This window comes from Natrix helvetica (genome assembly GCF_964273705.1).
Source record: "Natrix helvetica genome assembly, chromosome: 1".
NCBI lineage: Eukaryota > Metazoa > Chordata > Lepidosauria > Squamata > Natricidae > Natrix > Natrix helvetica.
This window is the reverse complement of record NC_138548.1, coordinates 110,772,399-110,794,667: the sequence shown is the minus strand read 5'-3', so window position 1 is coordinate 110,794,667 and position 22,269 is coordinate 110,772,399. Positions and strand designations below refer to the sequence as shown.

The following is a 22,269-nucleotide window of genomic DNA, read 5'->3' as shown; positions in this document are numbered from 1 at the left end:
AGAAAACATCTGCTATGGATTTCTATTTGGGCTTGGAAACTGTTAGCTGTTGCTTTGGTTAATTTCCTGGCCTGGCTGGCAGCTGATTTAAAATGTAACTTAGCCAAAAACTAGGATTTCTTCATAAGTCAAATTGTACTCTGCTCCCTGAACCAGTAGTCAGGAGGTGTTTTTTTTTGAGTCAGCTCTAGCTGCTATGAAACTGCTTCAGGCATGAAATCCTCTTACCTTCGCTACCGGTTCGGAATCGGGAGCACACATGTGCGTGTGCTTGCTTCGCTCATGCACGGCACTTCTGCGCATGCGCAGAGCATCTGTGATGATGCCTGGGCAGGTGGGTAGAGCCTCCCGCCGCCACCAATACTGGTTCGCCCGAACCGAGGTGAGCCGGTAGAGTACCACCTCTGACCTGCTTGTTTTTGAACAGGAATAATTGTGGAAAAATAAAGTTTTAATATGATGTGTTGAACAAACTTCAATTGACTAGCTTCACCAACCAAAGTCATAAACCATGTTTTAGAATTCTCAGGTCATGAAGAGAACATCTGAGTAAATAATACTGAGATGTGAATTTGGCATAACACTTTGCAAAACATTTTGAAGATCTACCAAGGAAGCCAGCATTACAAATGCAACAGGGCGCCTTTGAGATGTGTTGGATTATTACTCCCATCACACCCATCTAGGAAAATCAATCATCTCTTGCCCACAAAGCTCTTTGCAGACAAAGCATATTCTCTACCGTGGAACTACACTTCATCACATATGAAATTTGTAGTACAATAATCCTTACTAACTTGATTTGTATCAATGGACTAATATGTATGTAAAGCATAGTCAACAGCCATTCTGGTTAACAATTAAGAAGTGTGTATCTGGAGGGCCCTCAGTTGGGGAAGGCTAGTGTAAGGTACACTGCAGCAAGTTTTGGGAGATCTAGATTGAAGTCTTCATGAAGTCATATTCCTCTAGGTAGCTTTAAACTGGGCAATATTTTCTGCTCACTTTATTCTTTTGAGGGTAAAAAATAGAAAGAAATTAATATGATGCCGTATGGAGTAATTTACCAAAAATATGATTGATTATGCACATTTGAAATTAGCTTTCATTGTCTGGAATCCACTGGACTAGGTGAAAATGAGGTTTGATTGTATTGTTCATGATGATATTGAACGCCCGCCATTGACTTAGCATGTGGTATGAACTAGCTCTTGGTTGTTGTGGTTGTTGTTTTGGTGCTTTTGATTCATTCTTGTCACCTGGCAACTACATGGAGAGGTCCATGCAATTTTCTTGGAAACATTTTTTGGAAGTAATTTGCCACTATCTTCTTCCTAAGACTTAAAGATGGCAACTGGCCCACAGTCATGCGGCTGGCTTTGTGCCTAAGCCACTGTCTTAGCATTTTGTATGAGCCACCTCATTATATTGTGCCATAAAACAGTTTCAATATTCAGTATTACAGTATTCAGTATTATGCATCTCAGCAGTGTTCCATTAATCTTGTTTTACCATGTCACATGAACTTAACCACAGAAAAGATCACTGGTGCAAGGAAACTAATATTATCAGTGGTCAGGTTTATTTGGGAGATGGGATTAAGCATGTTCTTTACTCTGAAGCTATGATCCCTCTCCTTACATGATAAAATTAAGCAAGCTGCTCAAAATTTCTGCTGAGCCAATAGAAAAAGAAAACTTCCCCCTTCCCCCTGGTATGTTCCACCACTTTTTGCTTGGTCATTCTTCAGCCTATGTGCTGATGAATCTTTGATGCACATGACTGTTTATTCCTTCTGACTTTGCACTTAGGCAGTCTTGCTTGCTCAGGGTGACAGGTCATCCGAGCTCTGTGAGTGTTTCCCTTTGCTCATCAAGCTGCTGAAGAACTTCACAACTGAGTCCTTTTGCCTGCAAGATCTTAGCTTCTGCCCAGCATTTCTACCTTGTTTAATTTCCATTTACATAGACGTTTGAGCCCGCCATTAGCAATGTCAAGAAATCCTAGGGAGTACAATTTCCTTAATTAAAGAAATTAATTTCATGCTGCTATGGAGTGCATCTAACTTCTGCAATAGTTTTTCAAGATCCAGACTAAGGCTGCTGAACACTGATGGGAGAAAAAATGAAATAGTTTCATGATTACAATCCATGTGTATATATTACATCTATAATAAAGAAGAAGTGTTCATTGTAAGTCAAGAAAGTAATGATGATTCTAAATTATGTTTTAAGATATAGTCGAGGTTATGATGATTTCTGTGACACGTAAGCTCTACCTGAAATGATAATTGTGGAATGGGTGTACAGTATACAGCAAAGACTTTTTAAGCAAATTACTGTTCCACTTTTTGATTACTTTATTGTTTTTAATTGCTAACATGACTTAAAACACTATTCTCTGTATATGTGAGATTCACTGATGTGAAGATTTTTTAGCTGACATTCTTTTCTAGCAATTTTCACTTAAGGGAGTAGATCGCTGTGGGCTCCCAGTTTGACCCCCCTGGAATAGATGTCATGCTTCTTAACTAACATACTTTTTTTTTCCTAATATGGTAAAACAATCAAGGAAGAGCTATACTTTTATTCCAAATCTGAGTTCTGTGTCCAATTGCTGGCTATGTCCAATGTCACATAAGCACTTATTTTGCCACACATGGTTATTTTATAGGTTGCAGTGTACAGATTAAATATGAGATAATTTTTGCATCATAGTTATTACAACTTCCAAGTGACTGGAACATATATCTCACCAAATTGTACAATGGTAGCAGTGGCAGGAGCTTTGCTTTGAATGGTAAACCATAAAATTGCAGGTGGCAGCTTTTAAATGCGGCATTTCCAGTTTCTAGAGTATATTTGTTAATCCAGACTATTTACAGGATTTTCCTGGCAGAATGGAATGTAAAGCCTTCCTATACTAGTTAAGGCGGTCTCCTTCAGCAATGGCATATTATTGTACCACTGATTTTCCTGGATCTCGTTTTGCCTTTCTTCTTAATCCTGACTCGGCTTGTCCTTTCAGCTAGTTAAATGCTAATTCCAGAAGAAGCCAGTGATTACAGCATTTAAAATGGACATATAATCCTTTTGAACACATTGCCCTTACCTCACCCCCACAGATGAGCAAACTAACATTTGGAATGTTATTTAATTATATTTCAAATAATCATTGTGCTAAAGAGCTGCATGATGTCTTCTGATGGACAACTTGGGATAGCAAACTGATCGGCCTATCAGCTGTCTAGATCAGTTGTTGTCCATAAGTGGACTAGTACATTTGTTTGTTTATTGTGAAACACTTGATAACCGAAACCTCATTTTTGAAATAGCAATAAATGATAAATATCATTACAGATTTCCTGTCAATACATTAATAACTTTTTTACAAAATAAAAAATTAAATTCCTGGGCTTAGATTTTTGATAAGGCAAGTGGACCTTACGTTTCTAAAGACTGAAAATCTCTACGCTAGAAACTATTTCTAATTTTTTAAAAATGATTTTTAATAGAATAAAATGAGCCAATATTTGTATATCTTATAAAGAATATGCCTAGCTACTTTTCAGCAAATGCAATGAATGTCCTCATTCTTATAGCTTCTGATGCTTCTGCTTGTAGTAACTATTTTGCCTGTAATAAGCATCATCCCAACACACCTTTTGGGGCAAGCGCTAGTTTTAGTAGCTTAAACATATATTAAAGTATTCTCCTATGAAGAGTTCATAACAATATCAGTATATATATATTGATATAAAAATGTTCCATGTTGTCAGTGACATAATTTTAGTGTAGAAGTGTTGATTCATTGATAACTATTTTAAACTAGATATATGTACATTGCAATTACACAACCATCACATGTTAAAACCTAAGTAAGTTCTTGCAAAACAAGTGGCAGAAAATACATTTTTCACATCAGCTATTTAGCACGAACTATTTATTAAAGAAATCTGGAAGCATTTATATTCAAATTCACAATATTTAACCCTTTGAATTAAACAGCTTGCTTACATACAGCAGATGTATAGGATGTATTATGAGAGAGCGCTAGAGAAGAGCTTTTTACATTTTACACTAAGGTCCACTGGTGGCCAATACAGCATATGCAAAATCAGAATTCCATGGTTGGAATGGCTATTAGGAAGTAGGCTCCTGCACTTTTCACGAATGCTTGTTTCTGAGTAATACCAATAGCAATAGCATTAGCATTAAGGCTTACCGGTATATACTGCCTCATAATGCCTTACAGCACTCTCTGGGCAGTTTACAATGTCAGCATATTGCTCCAACCATCTGGTATCTCATTTTACCGACCTCAGAAGAATGGAAGGTTGAGCCAACCTTGAGCCCCACTGGGATCAAACTCCTGGCTGTGGGCAGAGTTAGCCTGCAATACTGCACTGTAAGCACTGCGCCACCAGGACTCTTCAAAGGCAATCCCATGCGCATCCATTGCAGTATCTATTCAAGAGATGGCAAGCAAACGCATGACTCCTGCTACAGGAATGGTCACAACTGGAACTAATGATGTTATATCATGGACAAAGTCAATAGTTGCTTTTTAATTACAGAAGAGTATAACAGCTACCATCCCATTCATTTACTGACTGTTTCGGTAGTGATTTTATTCAGTTTAATAGGCTTGACAATAATAAAAATAAATGTAAAAATGTAGGAGAAACTACAAAGTTGAAATGGAACCAGGAAACAGCTGCGGTCCTTATCAGATGGTGCCAAGTGATTTATGTGTAAGTCTCATCCTGCTTAGCTTTCTTCAAGATTACGCAAGATGTTGACACTTAGGACCGTTTAAATTGTTTATGCTCCTTCTAATATCTTTAAAGGAGTAACTCACGTGTACCTAAAGAAAGTAATCATTTTAAAGGTAAGTTCAAATTCATCTTTAGGTTTGAGGTTTTTAAAAAATGCACTTCAGAATTCTACTCTCAACTTTTAAAAAAAATTTCCCTGCATGTGAATAGCAAGTGATTTTCATAGGTGACATTTGAAATTATTTCCAAAGTGTTGTTAAAGGCTGAAGTGGCTGTTACTTTGGGGAAATGGTGGTCAAGGATCACAAAATAAAATTAAGTCACCAACGTGATGGACATGGATCTCTAGGGGTTGGGGAGAGTTCTTTAGGGTGTTGCAGATGGGTGTTGATTTCTGATGAACTAAACCCAAGCCAAGATTTAAATATTCCCGTTTTTCTGCCAAACCAGCAATTTGCTGCCATAATCCAGTAACTCAGTCCGGAAACTGATAGAAAAAAGGGAGCTGGAAGGCAACAGAATCCAGGAAAAGGGGCAGCTAGATCCAATTCAAACAGCGTGAAAGGATTAAAACACCCTAAAATGAGAAAAGACGATTCTTTATGTGACCTGCAGCAAATTGGTGTCACCAGGAGCAACCATGTGGGAATCTAAGTTGCTAGCGAGAAAAGTTAATTTTTCATGGAGATGCTTGAATGGAATTCTTACGGTTATAGTAATTCCACTTGGAAAGCGAAGTCTGTCCCATGCAAATAGCTTTTCTCTATGTTACCAAACAATAGAGAAGTCCAGAATGCTTTGTTTGGAATGACCTTTTGTTGTAATAACACAGAATCTCCAAATGCCATCAATGAAAAAAAAAGATTGCACAGGCAAAGAAAGGAACCAATTTGCTACAGGTTATAAGCATTGATTTCCTCCTTTATTTCAATATGATCTTTACCCTCATCAGATAAAGTCACCTCCTATTTTTTTATAAATGTCATTTATTCTAAACATTGCTCTCACTGTACATTTAAAAGTTTGTATCCTTTACTTAGAAATATTGGTATGGTTAACTGACATAACACTGTGATCCTATGATCCTTTCTGGCAGCCGTAAGGAACCAATGCAGAGGGTATGCCAACATCTTGAGCACCTTGGATATTGTGAAAATTATCATCAAAAAAGATGTGAGGCTGGATCTTGGAGAGGATAGGACCTTTTGGAGCTCCAGCCATGAAGAAGGCTTCATCAGTCGGCAGTCCCCATTCCCGAAGGGTTTTGATGGCCCGGGTGCCCATATCACGGCCACTGCGGGCAGTCACCAAATAGATGCGGATGGGAGAGTCCTCTTGACTAAACTTTTTACGCATCTTCCCAAGATGCAAAGCAAAGGCTTTCAGAGGGCCCTGGAAAAGATGGCAGGAAGCAAAAAGAAGGGTACTGTATTATTTTACAGACAGCTGCTGAGCAGAAATGAAGACCCACTTGTTATACTCAGAGAAGGACAATTAAGCTCTTTTATAATTTTAATTTACAATGAATAATATGATCAACAGAGGGATCATACTTTAGTCTATTAACAATAAAGGTTGGTCATGAAGGCAATTAAGTAGTTAAGTAGTGAATCTAAATCCATTCATTAGGCAACATGGAAGAACTTTATATTGTACAGGTGAAACTCAAAAAATTAGAATATCGTGCAAAAGTTCATTTATTTCAGTAATGCAACTTAAAAGGTGAAATTAATATATGAGATAGACTCATTACATGCAAAACAAGATAGTTCAAGCCGTGATTTGTCATAATTGTGATGATTATGGATTACAGCTCATGAAAACCCCAAATCCACAATCTCAGAAAATTAGAATATTGTGAAAAGGTGCAATATTCTATGCTCAAAGTGTCCCACTCTAATCAGCTAATTAAGCCATAACACCTGCAAAGGGTTCCTGAGCCTTTAAATGGTGTCTCAGTCTGGTTCAGTAGGAATCACAATCATGGGAAAGACTGCTGATCTGACAGTTGTGCAGAAAACCATCACTGACACCCTCCATAAGAAGGGAAAGCCTCAAAAGGTCATTGCAAAAGAAGTTGGATGTTCCCAAAGTGCTGTATCAAAGCACATTAATATAAAGTTATGTGGAAGGAAAAAGTGTGGAAGAAAAAGGTGCACAAGCAGCAGGGATGACCGCAGCCTGGAGAGGATTGTCAGGAAGGCCATTCAAAAGTGTTGGGGACTTTCACAAGGAGTGGACTGAGGCTGGAGTCAGTGCATCAAGAGCCACCACACACAGACGGATCCTGGACATGGGCTTCAAATATTGTATTCCTTGTCAAGCCGCTCCTGAACAACAATGTCAGAAGCATCTTCCTGGGCTAAAGAAAAACAGACCTGGTCTGTTGCTCAGTGGTCCAAAGTCCTCTATTCTGATGAGACCAACTTTTGCATCTCATTTGGAAACCAAGGACCCAGAGTATGGAGGAAGAATGGAGAGGCACACACTGCAAGATGCTTGAAGTCCAGTGTGAAGTTTCCACAGTCTGTGTTGATTTGGGGAGCCATGTCATCTGCTGGTGTTGGTTCACTGTGCTTCATTAAGTCCAGGGTCAATGCAGCCGTCTACCAGGAGATTTTGGAGCACTTCGTGCTTCCTTCCGCAGATGAGCTTTATGGGGATGCTGACTTCATTTTGCAATCTGACCTGGCACCTGCCCACATGACCAAAAGCACCAAAATCTGGTTCAATGATCGTGGGATTACTGTGCTTGATTGGCCAGCAAACTCGCCTGACCTGAGCCCCATAGAGAATCTATGGGGCATTGCCAAGAGAAAGATGAGAGACATGAGACCGAACAATGCGGAAGAGCTGAAGGCCGCTATTGAAGCATCCTGGTCTTCCATAACACCTCAGCAGTGCCACAGGCTGATAGCTTCCATGCCACATTGCATTGAGGCAGTAATTGCTGCAAAAGGGGCCCAAACCAAGTACTGAGTACATATGCATGCTTATATTTTTCAGAGGTCCGATATTGTTCTAGATATAATCCTTGTTTTATTGATTGTATGTAATATTCAAATTTTCTGAGATTGTGGATTTGGAATTTTCATGAGCTGTAAGCCATAATCATCACAATTATGACAAATCATGGCTTGAACTATCTTGCTTTGCATGTAATGAGTCTATCTCATATATTAGTTTCACCTTTTAAGTTGCATTACTGAAATAAATGAACTTTTGCAAGATATTCTAATTTTTTGAGTTTCACCTGTATTTTCATATCTCAATTCAGTAATATTTTCATAATCATTAATACTTGTGTAACAAACATATAGAGGGGATGTTTTGTAGGCATAAATACCATATTTTTCAGAGTATAAAACGCACTGGAATATAAGATGCACCAAGATTTTGAAGAGGCAAATTAAAAAAAAAAGTTTTTGCACTCTGCAGACCACCCAAAAACGGCCCCTTTATTTTTTTTCAAAAAAAGGGCAACCAAAACAAGCAAAAATGGCCTGTTTTTCATGAAAATGGGCCCATTTTTCATAAAAAAGGGGCATGCATAGCCTTTAGAAGGCTTATAGAGTGCTCCTGGGGGCTGAAGGGGGGGGGAAATTGAGCAAAAAATCGCCCATGTTCTGCTCATTTCTGCCCTCCCTAGCCCCCAGCAGCACTCTGAAAGCCTCCTAAAGGCAACACACGGCTATTTTGGTGAAGGGGGCAGAGTTTCAGGAGGCAAAAAATGCTGCATTCATGTATAAGACACACCCAGATTTTCAGCCTCTTTTTTGAGGGAAAAACTTGCGTCTTATACTCCGAAAAATACGGTAAATACATTAAAGCAAATTTATCATCAGTTAGTCTTTGAACTGAATATACCTGTGAAGGTAAAGCAGAGGTATGCAGACAGCTCACTTTGGCTTAACCAGCTGTGAATTCTTTTTTAAAGTTATATCTCATCCGTTGTCATTCTTTGCTAAATTGAATGAAAAATACCATTTCTACAATTGTTGTAGAACATACAGTGGAAGATGGAAGGAATAAGTTGACATGAAGATTAGTAGCAGGAAGACACTGGAAAGACCAGGGGATGGGCAAGCTGATGGGAAGACATGGGAAAATAGGAGTGAAGTAGCCATTAAGAAGATCAGTAACAGCAGGGGGAAGACACTTGGGTTCAGGCTCAGTAACGGAACACATGTTTTGCACTTAAAAGATGCTAAGGTCAGATCCTTATAGTGAACCTTGAAAACCTTGTCCATCTCAAGAAGAAATAAAGAGAGAAGATAGCAATTGCAATATCACTTAGACATATACTGCTTTACAGTGCTTTACAGCCCCTCTGTAAGCAGTTTACAGAGTCAGCATATTGACCCCCCCCCAACAATCTGGTCCTCATTTTACCCACCTCAGAAAGATGGAAGGCTGAGTCAACCTTGAGGCTGGTGAGATTTGATCTGCCAAATTGCAGGCAGCCGGCAGTCAGCAGAAGTAGCCTGCAATACAGCATTCTAACCACTGGGTCACCATGGCTCTTAGATAGGGGTATCTTCTAGGAACGTAGCAATCTTACCTCTCCCATGGGTACACTTTCCATAATTTTCTCATATTCCACTGCTTCCTCAAGACCTTTCTCATGAAAGATACGATCAGTCTCATCCGAAAAGAGTACAGCATCACCATCAAAGACAACTCGTAATTGGGTTCTAGGAGCCTGTATCTCCTGCTGAAAGATGAGGGCTGCTGAGACTCCTGCACGACAAATAGATTTGTTACGCTGCCTGTTCAGAAGAGACATCTTGGCTCTGGTCCCAAGTTAACAAGGCATTCCTTATCATTCCTGATTTCCTGAAGATGACGTGGATTATTTATTTGCGTGAAGCAGAAATGGTTAAAAATGCTTTATGGCTACATAGACCCCTCAGGAGGAGCTATCAAATCATATGTTTCTGAGATTACAACTGACAACTTTTCTTTATTTGATTTGATTTGTCAATCGTTTACAAGATAATAGGTATAAGAATAAACATGAGTATGAATGAATGGGGATGAATAAATGGGGACAAAAGGACAGGGACAGTAGGCACAATGGTGCACTTATGCATACCCCTTACAGACCTCTTAGGAATGGGGTGAGGTCAATAGTAGATAGTTTAAGGCTAAAGTTTTGGGGATTTGAAGATGTAACAACAGAGTGAGGTAGTGCATTCCAGGCATTGACCACTCTGTTGCTGAAGTCATATTTTCTGCAATAAGGTTTGGAGCGGTTTACATTAAGTTTGTATTTGTTATACTCTTGTATTATTGTAGTTGAAGCTGAAATAGTCATTGGTAAGACATTGTAGCGGATAATTTTGTGTACTAAGCTTAAGTCTGGCCATAGGCGGCATAGTTCTAGGTTGTCCAAGCCCAAAATTTAAAGCCTGGTGGTGAAAGGTATTCTGTTGCGAGCAGAGGAGTGAAATACTTTCTTCTCGTTAAATACTTCTGGACTCGCTCAATTGTATTTTCTTGTCATTAAAATTCTTCTTACGAGGCACCATGGAGTAGGTGGAGAGAGATAGGAAAGCATTCCTTGGTACCAAAATCTATCTCCTCCCCTTCTACAAGACGTACAATTTTCACAATTCTCAACTGGTTGGAAATTCTGGGGGACTGCAGGTTAAATAGGAAACAAAGTTAGAGAAGAATGCACTAGATCAATGTTTCTCAATGTGCTTCTAATAGTTTTACTGAAATACCGGAAGAGCATGACAGAAAATATGTACTCCTTTTTAATGAAAAGTAGAGTTACTTCCCTGATAGCAACCAACTTCAGAAAAACCTGCACTGCTAAACAGTGACACCAACTGGGATTTAGTGTATCTTGCACTACTTGCCGCCCTCAGTGTTTATGCTACAAATAACCTGATATAAGTAATTGACATGAGGGTGTCAAAGTTGAAAAGCCAACAGAGAGGAGATATTGTTCCTTGTTGGTCTGATCTTGGAAGAGCATGAAGGATTTTCTCAGGAGGGCCCTTGCAGAATTTGCGATAGGCTATAATGGAGGAGGAGCATTCATCTCAGGACATAACCAGGGAGATGCCAGAAAAATATAAGAAAAGTAAATATTTCAGATAAAAAGGGAAGGAATAGAAAAGAAGAACAAACCTCTCTGAAGTGCATTACACACATCTTTTGGGTCAGCTGAGAGAAAAAGTTTCACATTGTGGGTTTTCAAATATTGAGTAGAATCTTCATCACTGACAAAGCAAAACTTGGAGATTTCCAAACCTTAAAATCCAGGAACAAATAAGGAGGAATACAAATAGAAGTTGAAGCAGCAAAAAAGGTATATCATGAAATCTCATTCTTGCAATCCAACTATTAAAAACTATGAAGTGCTGAGTTGGCACCTTCAGAGGTTTTCCTTAATGGAGATTGAAATGGAGCAAGATCACATCTGAAACTTTATAGGGAAAGAAGAGAAAGGGCTATTTGGCTTGTATAACTGATAAAAAATGGATTTGGCAGAAGAAGAAGAATTCTCAAGCCCAGTGTTTTCCCTCATATGATGACATTAAAGTTATAAAAGTATGTTTATTAGATCAGATTTATATACCATAGCAGCTCAAGACACATACATAGCCCATCCCCCCATCCTATTTTTCTCAACAACAGTGACACTAAAAGAAAATAACTGATTCAAAGTCACCCATCTTTGGGAGACCAACTCAAAAGGCAACCTACCATATTGTTTCACGCTGTTGATTATTCGCACTCCAGTCTCCGGGCTATTATTGGAGAGAACAATGACATCAAAGAGGCCTTTTTCTTCTGGGTTTCTTTCAAGAAGTTTCTTGTTCACAAACTGCACTGCCTGAAAGGAGCAGGCAGAGATGCATTAGTATATGTCTATGGAGATTCTCAGTCATTTGGGTTGTGCCAAAGGTGCTTTTTCAAAAGGCAGCTGCAATGTCTTTGTTTTTCCTTGAAGACCTTTTGCTTCTCATCCCTGAATTGAAGAAGCTTCCCTTTGGGACATGCATTACTACAGGTTTCTCTGAACGCGAGCCCTGAATGGCCATACATGGATACAATTTGCAAAAATCGCATTTTAAATGTAGCTGCAATTGTTTGAAAGTTCAATACAGTTATGTCCACGTTAATGATCTGGAGTGAATTCTGAAGATGGAAAAACTTGAACAGCAACAGATGGATATATGCAGGAATGTTTCTAGAACGTGGTCAAAAATGTCAAGACTGCAGCCACAACTGTGAGATCAAAGCTTCCCGTCATGTTACATGTGCAACCCACATAAGAAAATGAGCAAGTCACCATTTTGATGGATTTTTTTAAAATCATACCTTGTGGACACCACTGAGCTTTTTTTAATAAATAAAACACAACTATTACAAAATGCCCATAACGCTTCTGTAACCTCTTCATAAACAATTGACAAGTTCTTATTTCTTAGAAAAATGGAGATACAATTATTGGGCAAGAGGAAAAAACTGAACACTGGTCAAAAACTTGATTATCTTCATATACTGTATTTTGTGGCGTATAAGACGCACTGGAGTGTAAGACGCACCAAGGTTTTGAAGAGGCAAATTTGAAAAAAAAAGTTTTTGCACTCTGCAAACTTGCTAAAAATGGCCCGTTTTTTGTAAAAACTGGTCCGTGTTTTTTTTTTTTTCAAAAAAAGGTCATGAATAGCCCTTAGGAGGCTTGTAGAGTGTTCCTGAGGGGGCGGGGAATGACCAAAAAAATGCCAGTTTTTCGCAAAAAAAGGGCATTAGGAAGCTTATAGAGTGCTCCTGGGGGTGGGGGAGGGGGCAAAATTGAGCAAAAAACAGCTCATTTCTGCCCTCCCCAGCCGCCAAGAGCTCTCTGAAAGCTGCCTACAAGCTATGCATGGCCATTTTTGCAAAGGGGGCGGGGTTTCAGGAGGCAAAAAATGCTGTATTCAGTGTATAAGACGCACCCAGATTTTCAGCCTCTTTTTTGAGTGAAAAAAATGTGCGTCTTATACTCTGAAAAATACGGTATATGAATATAAAAATTCCAGTCAAGCCAGAATCATTGCTGGTGAAAAACTTTGGGATTGCTATTACAAATGTCCCATCTGCATTTACTCTATGTTTTAATTTAGTACATGAGGGCTGGATGAGGACTCTCTTTAAAACTTAAAATAAGCACTACTTACAAATATCTTGCTAAAAGAAATCCCGTCCCCTCAATTTCTTTTTACCTGAATGAAAGGGAAAGCTGTTCCCTGCTCCAAGGGGCTATTCTCATTTTCTTGCTGATGTTTCACATATTCCTCTTTGCCCTTTGTCAAGAAGATTTCGTGCTCTCTCTCCAAATTGAAAATGGTCCTGGTTGTCACAGCAATAACCAATGCTTCCTTTGGATCTTTCTGGAGATGTTCAAGAACATTGCCTTAACTAACATTAAAGGGTTGGAAAGGAAGAGAAAGAAGCTTGTACATTCTCATCTTTCATACCTTTCTAATTATCACGCTGCACCATCTCTCCTTGTGAGCTAGCATTGTATTCAGAAAGCTAATTATTAAAAAAAAAAACTCTGCAAAACCTGTATTTACAGCATAATTACTACACAGTATGCAGAAGTTATTCCAGCCTAGAAACCTGGGCCTGACCTTGCACACTGCCAAGGAAAGGGATGGCTAGGAAATCAGTCGTCAAAGTAGGAACTGTAATCAACCAGTGGTCATCATCTCATACATGATTCCCATAATAATGTTCAAGGGAGTCTTGCATGAACGTAATGAGAATCCACATTCTCTGTCAGCAACCATAAATCTTCCTTTTAGTTGTTAAACTTGGACCATACACACTTTTTTTAAATTGGCTGCCAACTCATCATGTGAAGTGTCTTAAGGATACACCAGAGGAAAGGACAAAAGAAAAAAAAAACGCACAAAGAAAAAATTGGAAGGAGCTGGAGTGCCACTCCCTAATTAAATGCATGAATAAATGACAGCAGTGGTCAGCTTGAGGCTTCCAAGAGATCCAGAAGAGAGACATAAAAGCTTTAGAATAGACCTGGGCATTTTCCACCTCAAGGCCAAACCAGCCCTTTGGCTGTTCCTGTCCAGCCTGTATGGATTGCTTTTATTTTGAAAGTGACTCATTTTTAAAAAAAATGTATTTGGGTGTGTGCATGTCTATACACCTTCACAGCCCTATTGCTTTGGCCATCCAAACAGTGTCAGTTTATCATGTGGCCCCTAGGGAAAAATTAATTGTCCACTTGTTTTTTAGAGGGCAGCTGGTTCACACATATACTTTTGCCCATGTTACTGAACATTTCCCCTTTTAGTTCAAAGGCATATTGTTCAAAACTAGTTAATGTAACTATTTTAAAAGTATACAGATCCATTCTAAAATATTTCTGAAATTAAGCTTTAAATTTCATATAAAAAATCAATATAGCAACATGGCCAGAACACATAAAACTGCCAAGGAATACATCATCCAGCTCACAATCAATTTGTAACAATTGGTAAATTTATGATAACAATTAACAACCCAGAGAGAAATCATATAAATGAGATTGAATTGGAAAATTTAAAAATGACACCATTAAAAGCTGCAGAGAAAACAAGTTACAACATATATGCAACCCAGTTAGAGCCTTACCTGGAGTTATATAATGGTGACTGAATGACAAGGTTCTCTACAAACGGATACATTCATTCCAGTAAGACTGAAAGTATAGCATTAACAAGAGCTAAGGTCCCTTATGATGTTTTGCAATATCAAGGTTATATATACTTACTCAGGTGAAAGCTTTTCATAGATTTCCCTTCTCAAAGCAAAAACAGCCCTTAGCATTCTCTCTCTGTAAATCAATATCCATTAGCAATTCTCTTTTAAAACCCAAAGGTTACAAAGCTAAAATAGATAGATCCACAGTTGTGTAGTTTGCCTCTAAGGTCTCCTTCCAAATTGAGTATATTATCTAGAAGAATCAGGGGAGATTAGCCTTCATAACAGAATGTCAGTTTAAGCCAATAAGTGCTCTTTCTTAGCCAGGCTTGCATTTCTGCTGAAATAGATTCTATTTCCAAGCAAAGGGAAGCACTGAGAACTTTCTGAGAGACATCCAAGATAGCCTTCAAAAACCTGAGTTGCCTCCAATAAGGAGAAACATTTCCCATTTGAGATTAGTGAGGGGGATGACCATGGACTCTCAGATTTCTCTAGTGCACCAGTTGGGCCTATTCTTGGATCAAGGAGACTTTCAGATGGACACTTGAGTCCTAAGTCCCGTCATGAATAAACTATGCTATGTGTTCTACATGGGGTTGCTGTTGAAGACTATTCAAAAACTATCCAAAATATCAATCCAGAATTCAGTGGTGAAGGCAATTATGGCTATGCTAATTGTTGGTTAAAATTCAAGGTGCTGGTTATTATTAATAAAGCCCTCAATGGCATAGGATCTGGTTGTTTGACATATTTTTTGTTGTTGTTAGTCGCAAAGTCATGTCCGACCCATCGCGACCCCATGGACAATGTTCTTCCAGGCCTTCCTGTCCTCTACCATCCCCAGGAGTCCATTTAAGCTCATATTGACTGCTTCAGTGACTCCATCCAGCCACCTCATTCTCTGTCGTACCCTTCTTCTTTTGTCCTCAATCATTCCCAGCATTAGACTCTTCTCCAGTGAGTTCTTCCTTCTCATTAGGTTTGAGTTTCATCTTCAGGATCTGGCCTTCTAAAGAGCCGTGATAGTTGATCTCCTCTAGGACTGACTGGTTTGTTCACCTTGAGTCCAAGGAACTCACAGGAGTCTTCTCCAGCACCATAATTCAAAGGCCTCAATTCTATGGCGCTCATCCTTCCTTATGATGTTTGACATATTACCTATCTTCAATAGTTTTTGCTCATCTGGTAAATTTTGGCAGCATGCTATGCTCCAAGTCCCTTTGACTATATAATGCCATCTATAAGGATTTACGAACTTAACCTGAAATATGTTTGTAATTCTTGTGTATCTAGTAGCCTATGCAAAATTTTCAAAAGGGTGTTTCATTTTGCTGAAGGTTTGTGCAAAGCATTTCTTAAAATGTGCTTCCTACAACCATGCAGTCCTCTTGCTTCTAAAGACAGAGTGGGTATATCGGCCCTGCTTTGCACTTTCTTCCAGTATCCAAAGTGCCAATCCTGGTTGCAAAGTCACACAAAATACACTGACAGCGAGATTAATTGTGATTTCCCAACTCTAAAAGAATTGAGTAAATTCTACAAACCACATTTTAGTTTTAACATACAGTAGATTAGCATCTTATGTGACTAGTCAAAAAAAATCCCTCTATTTTTAAAGGGTGGTGGCATCAAGGAAAGAAACAAGGAGCTTGGGACCATATAACACTGTTTTGGGGACCCAGGCTTGCTGCTGGCCCAATATTAGGCAAAATGAAAGTGCTTCTTCCTTCATGATTTGCAGAAGCTGAGCAGCAAAACTTACCCCTTTGCAAAAAGCAGACAGTGGCACAAACCTTTCAAATAGTGCATGTAAAGCATTGTTGTAATTAATCACCTGGTTAATGCTGGAGTTTATGATGGTGCTGTTAGGGTCTGCCATCTTCTGTTCTCACCTTGAAAGGGAGAAAGAAAATAGTTGATGCATCCACTTCATTTAATGGCAAGAGAGCAGATATCAGACTTATGGCATTCTTTACTCTATACCCCAAAGAGGAAGAAAACACTTTCACATGTCTGTGCTGCGATATGCTGTAAGATAGAGTGAAGCAATAAGCTTTCTGAGGTAAAAAAAAAAAAACCCAAGATGGTGTTCCTTCCATGAGCAAAAGCCTTCTGTTAATATTGGCTATGGAGACATCTTCCACTGTTCTTGAAGGCAACAGACTAGCATAGCGGATACGGAGTTGAGGAGAAGGCCCATTTCTACTTTGGGGGAGTGCTATATACAAGCATTGGCTGCCTGAAGTTCATTTTGCCTTACAGCCAGGCCTGCTTTCACTCAACATAAACTTCTCATATAATTGGACAAAATGTTGTTCTATGGAGCCAGTGTCCAACTGTAAATGATGAAATCTAATTCAAATTGAGTTGAGAAATAACAGCTTAGTCATGCAATTTGCTAAAAAAATGAAAACAGAGAACCCCAAATGAGTGAGTATGGATTCAGCTAACATTCTGTTATGACATGTAATTCAGTCCAAAGTAAAAAAATATGGCACTTTTGTATTGATTTACTGATTTGTCTGCTGCTCGGAATGGAAATACATATTTTACATAAAAATAGGTGAATCTTTTATAACCAGATCCTGAAAAAAGGCTTTAACATTTGGGGTCTTTAAAAAAGTGTTATGTTTCTTTTTTAAAAAAATAAACAAGCCTAAAGCCAAATCTTTTTTATTGGGATGTATCAGATTGATAGAACTTTTCATCCAGTAAAGCTTGTCACTGTTATATTCTTTCAATAAAATAACTTTTGTTCATTGGAAGCTATCTAGGGACCAGACTAGATCCAAGCACACTCAAATTTGCACTTGACTAAAGATCTCATGGAATTATTTTGAACCAGTAGTTCCTTCTGCTAATCTTTGCTATAGGATGAAATGAGGGGAACCCCCATGTATGCCTGATGTGAATAAGATAAGACAGGATATAAATACAAGACACACTTTTTAAAATAATGAAAAGTACAGAAGTACATTTTTCTTTATAATGTTAATTTTTAGGAAAAGGGAGTAAAAAGAGATTCTTGAGCATTCTTTGTACCAGTCTGGAGAATAAAATGTCTATTGTATGTGTGCCATGCCAGCCTGATATAGCTCCAATACTGCAGCAAATGTAGGCTTGCTTGTCTTGAAAGATTGCATAAGTATATAAAAGAACTGTATCTGGATAAGGCCAACATCTATCCAGTCCAGTCCAGTCCAGTTCAGCATCTTCCCAACTTCAGCATTAGTCAGCATCTCCAGCATTAGCCAATTAGAGAGTTTCAGGAATGTGACTTGTTTTAATAATTGCTTTTTTATATTACAAAGAATCAGTACCTACCTTAGCCCTGACTCTCCTGCATTGCCCTTTCCTTGCTGTGCAAAATTTTATGGTCAGCCTTGTCTTCCTGACTGCCCCTTGCCCTGCTGTGCCAATCATAGCAATTCAAAGCCCTTGGTTTGTGAATGGGGGATCACTGAGGTTCCTTGACTCCTGTGCTGGATGAAATTTATCTTCTCTGGGTAGATAAATTGAATTAGAATTGACACCACAGAATTTAAAGTGGCTGAAGAAGGGGCCTATGTAAAAATGTAACAAAGGGGCTTGAAAAGAATCATTTGTCTATAGATCTCTTCCAGGAATACCATCCTAAGTACTTACACACTGTAAGTGCCACATATAAAAATTCCTATAAGAGCAATGAATCAACTTGTCATTTTTATCACCAACATTGCTGCAATCAGTCTGGAATCAGGCTTACAGCAAACTGCTGTTTCAATTCTGCAATTTGTTGCATTTAAAGATGGTTTGAAAGCTCCCAGGAAGTGTTATTTCACAACACTCTTTAGCTTATTAGCAATAGCAATAGCACCAGTAGTGGGCTTCAATTTCGTTTACTACCGATTCGCTTGTGTGCGCGCATGATGTTTCTGCACATGCGCAGAAGCGTCCAGGTGAGTGGGCAGAGCCTCCTGCTGCCACCACCGGTTCACCCGATCCAGGGCAAACCGGTAGCAATCCACCACTGAATAGCATTTACACTTATATACCGACCGCTTCATAGCGCTTTTACAGACCTCTCTAAGCGGTTTACAGAGTCAGCCCATTGCACCCAACAATCTGGGTCCTCATTTTACTCACCTCGGAAGGATGGAAGGCTGAGTCAACCTTGATTGTTATTAATTGAAGGTTTAATAGCGAGGGTTCAGCGAGATGCTTATATGTTAGTTTCTAGCTAGTAAATAATTTGGGTCCCTTCAGCTTCATCTATAAAAGTTGGAATACCTGTTTGCAATCAAGAAGTTATAATAAATAGGTAGAGAAAAGGGATAAATTATAGGAACAAACTCAGAGCCAGTGCTCAGAGAATCATAAAAGTTGCCTGTGGATACAATTCAACCTTACCTTGTTTATAGCTAGTCATATTAAGTAGACATGAACAAATGAATTAAGGCAAATATACGAGTCCCAGAATAATGTTGCCAGATCCAAGCTGGGTCGGTCACGGGGACCAGAGTGAAATGAAATGAATAAATCCGAGATTAAGTCTCACTTTCCCCCCTGGTTTCTGGCAAGGAGAGAAGGGCGCACATAAGCGGAGAAACTGAACAGATTGAAAGGAAACAGCATTAGGCAAATATTTCCTTGTAAGGAAGCCGGCACGAATTGGGGAAGCGATAGAAAAGATCGTGATTGTTCGCAAAAAGTTGGATGGTTACGGTTTTTCTAATGACAAAAACAAGCATGCAATTCAATATGTGCAAATATTAAATAGTCAAAATATCCCCAAACTCACCACCTTTCATTCATAGACAGCTCGTTTCAAAACCAGCGGCATTCGAAGAATCAAGTTTACAACTAAGCGCATGCTGCTTCTTTTAGGTATACTTTTTTCTCCCTACGATATAAAAGTCCCTCTGAATGCTGGGAGTTGTAGTCGGCACCTCCGGAAGGTCACATGTCTATTTACGGAGAAAAAGATCAGAATGGACTCCCTTTCCCAGAGCGTCTTGCGCTGGCTAAAACAAATAGGGCGTGGGTAAGGCGTGGTTTTTCAAGTTGATGGATAAATTCTCCTAGTGAGGGCAGTCTGAAGTTTTTCCACAAGGGAAAAGATACAAATAGCGGGAAACCCAGAGTTTCATTTCAAGGTTCCCACAGGCTAGCCTTTCAATTTAGGACAGACTGTGCAGTCATCTTTCATAACCCTGTCAAAGGCATTTTTATTTTCACTGGCAGAGATGGGTTATAATTTTCTTCTAGCCCTCTCATTTCATGAGCAATAAAATGTCACTGTTAAATACAACCCATTAGAGGCATCTGAAAATATAGCTTGGAAATACTAAAGGGGATAAATAAAACATCTTTTTATTAAAGATCCGTCCTTGCTTTTATTTAAAACTTTCTACTTTAGAATTCAAGAACCATCTGCTTTCACCAGTGATGAGATTCAAAAAAATTTACTACAGGTTTTGTGGGCATGGCTTGGTAGGCGTGGCTTGGTAGGCGTGGCAGGCAAAGGGTACTGTAAAATCTCCATTCCCTCCCCAATCCAGGGGAAGGTTACTGCAAAATCCCCATTCCCTCCGGATCAGCTGGGACTCAGGAGGCAGAGAATAGATGTAGGCGGGGCCAGTCAGAGATGCTATTTACCAGTTCTCTGAACTACTCAAAATTTCCGCTACCGGTTCTCCAGAACTGGTCAGAACCTGCTGAATGCCACCTCTGGATTCCACCGATTTCATTTTTGCAGAAACAATACTGAAGTGTACTTCAGTACTTGTTCCCTTTTTACCTACCACTAGTGTTAAAATTTCACGTCCAGAATATTTTTGCCTGCTATGGGCATAATCGATTGGTGCGATATACTTGTTATGATCATGGCATGGGCGTATAAATTCAGAGGCCAAAAGGACAAGACAACTAAAAGAAATGGATATAATTCACTGGTGTGCAAAACTTCCTGGCAGGCAAAATTATTTTGGCAGGCAAAAAAAGAATTGGAGCTTTCCAATTTTCCTTAACAGAATAGCTTTAGAGAAAAGCACCTCTGAGCATAAATAGAATGCCTTTCTCTTTGGAATTGAAACAGCTTCTTAATCTTAAACAGGAAATAATAAAAATGCTTTTCTGGTAGCTGTATGGATGACAAATCTTGATTGACTGGCGATGGCATTTAATCTGTTTACTAAAGGTTGTTCTTAACTCTCACCCTGTTTATATTTCTGATCGGTTAGATTGATATTCACCTTGACCTCCAGAAGCTCAAAGCCTTCATTTTATTCCCTTTGCATATCTGTGTGGTAAGTTGTGAAAGTTAGTCAGTGAGTTACTATGGATTATAGGGCAATTTTATTTCTTGTAAATTCCAGATAAGGATTTTTTTTTTAATTCTGCTGCCATCCAATTGCAACTCCAACTGAGTTGAAAGGGAATAGAGTAATTATTTAACTTGCAGTTCTAGACTCACTTACAGAAGAGTATGCCTCACTGGACTTACCGGGAAGTGCTTTGGAATGAATACATATAAGATTGTGAACGTTAGAATGGAGAATTAGAAGTGGGGTCAGGGTTTTTTTTTCAGTAACTTTGTAGCATAATAGGGATCAGCAGTGAGAAAAAAAAGATGAAGCGCTAAACAGGGGTGTCAAACTGGCAGGCAGTGGGCTGCATTCACCCCAGCTCCAAGAAGTTGTGAATGCCCCAACACTTGAAGTCTTTAAGAAGATGTTGGATAGCCATTTGTCTGAAACAGTATAGCGTTTCCTGCCTAGGCAGGGGGTTGGACTAGAAGACCTCCAAGGTCCCTTCCAACTGTGCTATTGTATTATATTGTAAGGGAAAAAACATCACAAAACATCACATGACAGCAAAGTGATGCTGGGAGTTTGACACCCGTGCTCTATCATGTTACTAAAATTAAGGAAAATTAAAAATGCAAGCCACAAACCAAGAGTTTACAAGTGGATGAGATTTCAGGATGTGAAACAGAATAAGAAAGAAGGTCTCCTATGCCAGTTGGGACTCACACAGAAACCCACACATCCTATTGGCATTGGGTGACAATTCTGTCACAACCTGTAGTCCTCAAATTACAACAGTTCATTTAGTGACTGTTCGAAGATACAGCATCACTGGAAAAAGTGACTCATGACCGTTTTTCACACTTACAATCCCCATGGTCGTGTGATCAAAATTCAGATGCTTGGCAACTGGCTCACATTTGTGACAGTTGCAGTGTCCTGGGATTACCTTTTGCAACCTCCTGACAAGCAAAGTCAATGGGGAAACCAGATTCACCTAAGAACCGTGTTACTAATTTATCAAGTGCACTGATTCACTTAACAACTGTGGCAAGAGAGGTTGTAAAATCAGGCAAAACGTATTTAAAAAATGTCTCACTTAGCAACGGAAATTATGGGCTCGATTGTGGTCGTAAATCAAGGGCTACCTATACGCATAAAACTATCTAGACACAGAGGCAAATTAATTATTATTACTGTTGAATTAATATACTCATTACTACTGTGGATGTTTTACTTGTAGTCTATTCATTACGATGGAAGTTTAAACTGCTGTTTGCAGGTTGTTTTTAATTGTGGATGTAAGCTGTCACAATTCTGTATGAGTAGGTAGCATGTATATCTAACCAGCAATGTCTTGTGGCCTTTGAGAAACTAAATTCCAGATACATTCACAAATCCAAGAGAGACATCAAGAGATTGCAAGGAACAAAATTACCTTGTCCCCAGTAATGGGTTATTTCAGTATAAAGGCTTAGGATATATCATAGGAAC

General features: G+C 39.0%; 1 protein-coding gene across 3 annotated transcripts; it reads right to left on the bottom strand.

The window, feature by feature from the left end:
- Positions 1 to 5,677: 5,677 nt before the first annotated feature.
- LOC309388559 (cytosolic 5'-nucleotidase 1A-like) lies at positions 5,678 to 19,406 on the bottom strand. Of its 3 annotated transcripts, none has more exons than XM_081945967.1 (7): positions 19,269 to 19,406; positions 16,323 to 16,380; positions 13,003 to 13,170; positions 11,498 to 11,627; positions 10,919 to 11,041; positions 9,339 to 9,517; positions 5,678 to 6,169 (listed from the first exon to the last, which is right to left on the bottom strand). In XM_081945967.1, exons 2-7 carry the CDS (start codon positions 16,365 to 16,367, stop codon positions 5,855 to 5,857), a joined length of 960 nt encoding a protein of 319 aa, XP_081802093.1. In that variant the 5' UTR covers positions 16,368 to 16,380; positions 19,269 to 19,406; the 3' UTR covers positions 5,678 to 5,854. The 3 variants fall into 3 exon arrangements, with proteins under 3 accessions (XP_081802093.1, XP_081802094.1, XP_081802095.1); XM_081945968.1 differs by having other exon boundaries at positions 19,272 to 19,389; XM_081945969.1 differs by lacking the exon at positions 10,919 to 11,041.
- Positions 19,407 to 22,269: the final 2,863 nt, after the last annotated feature.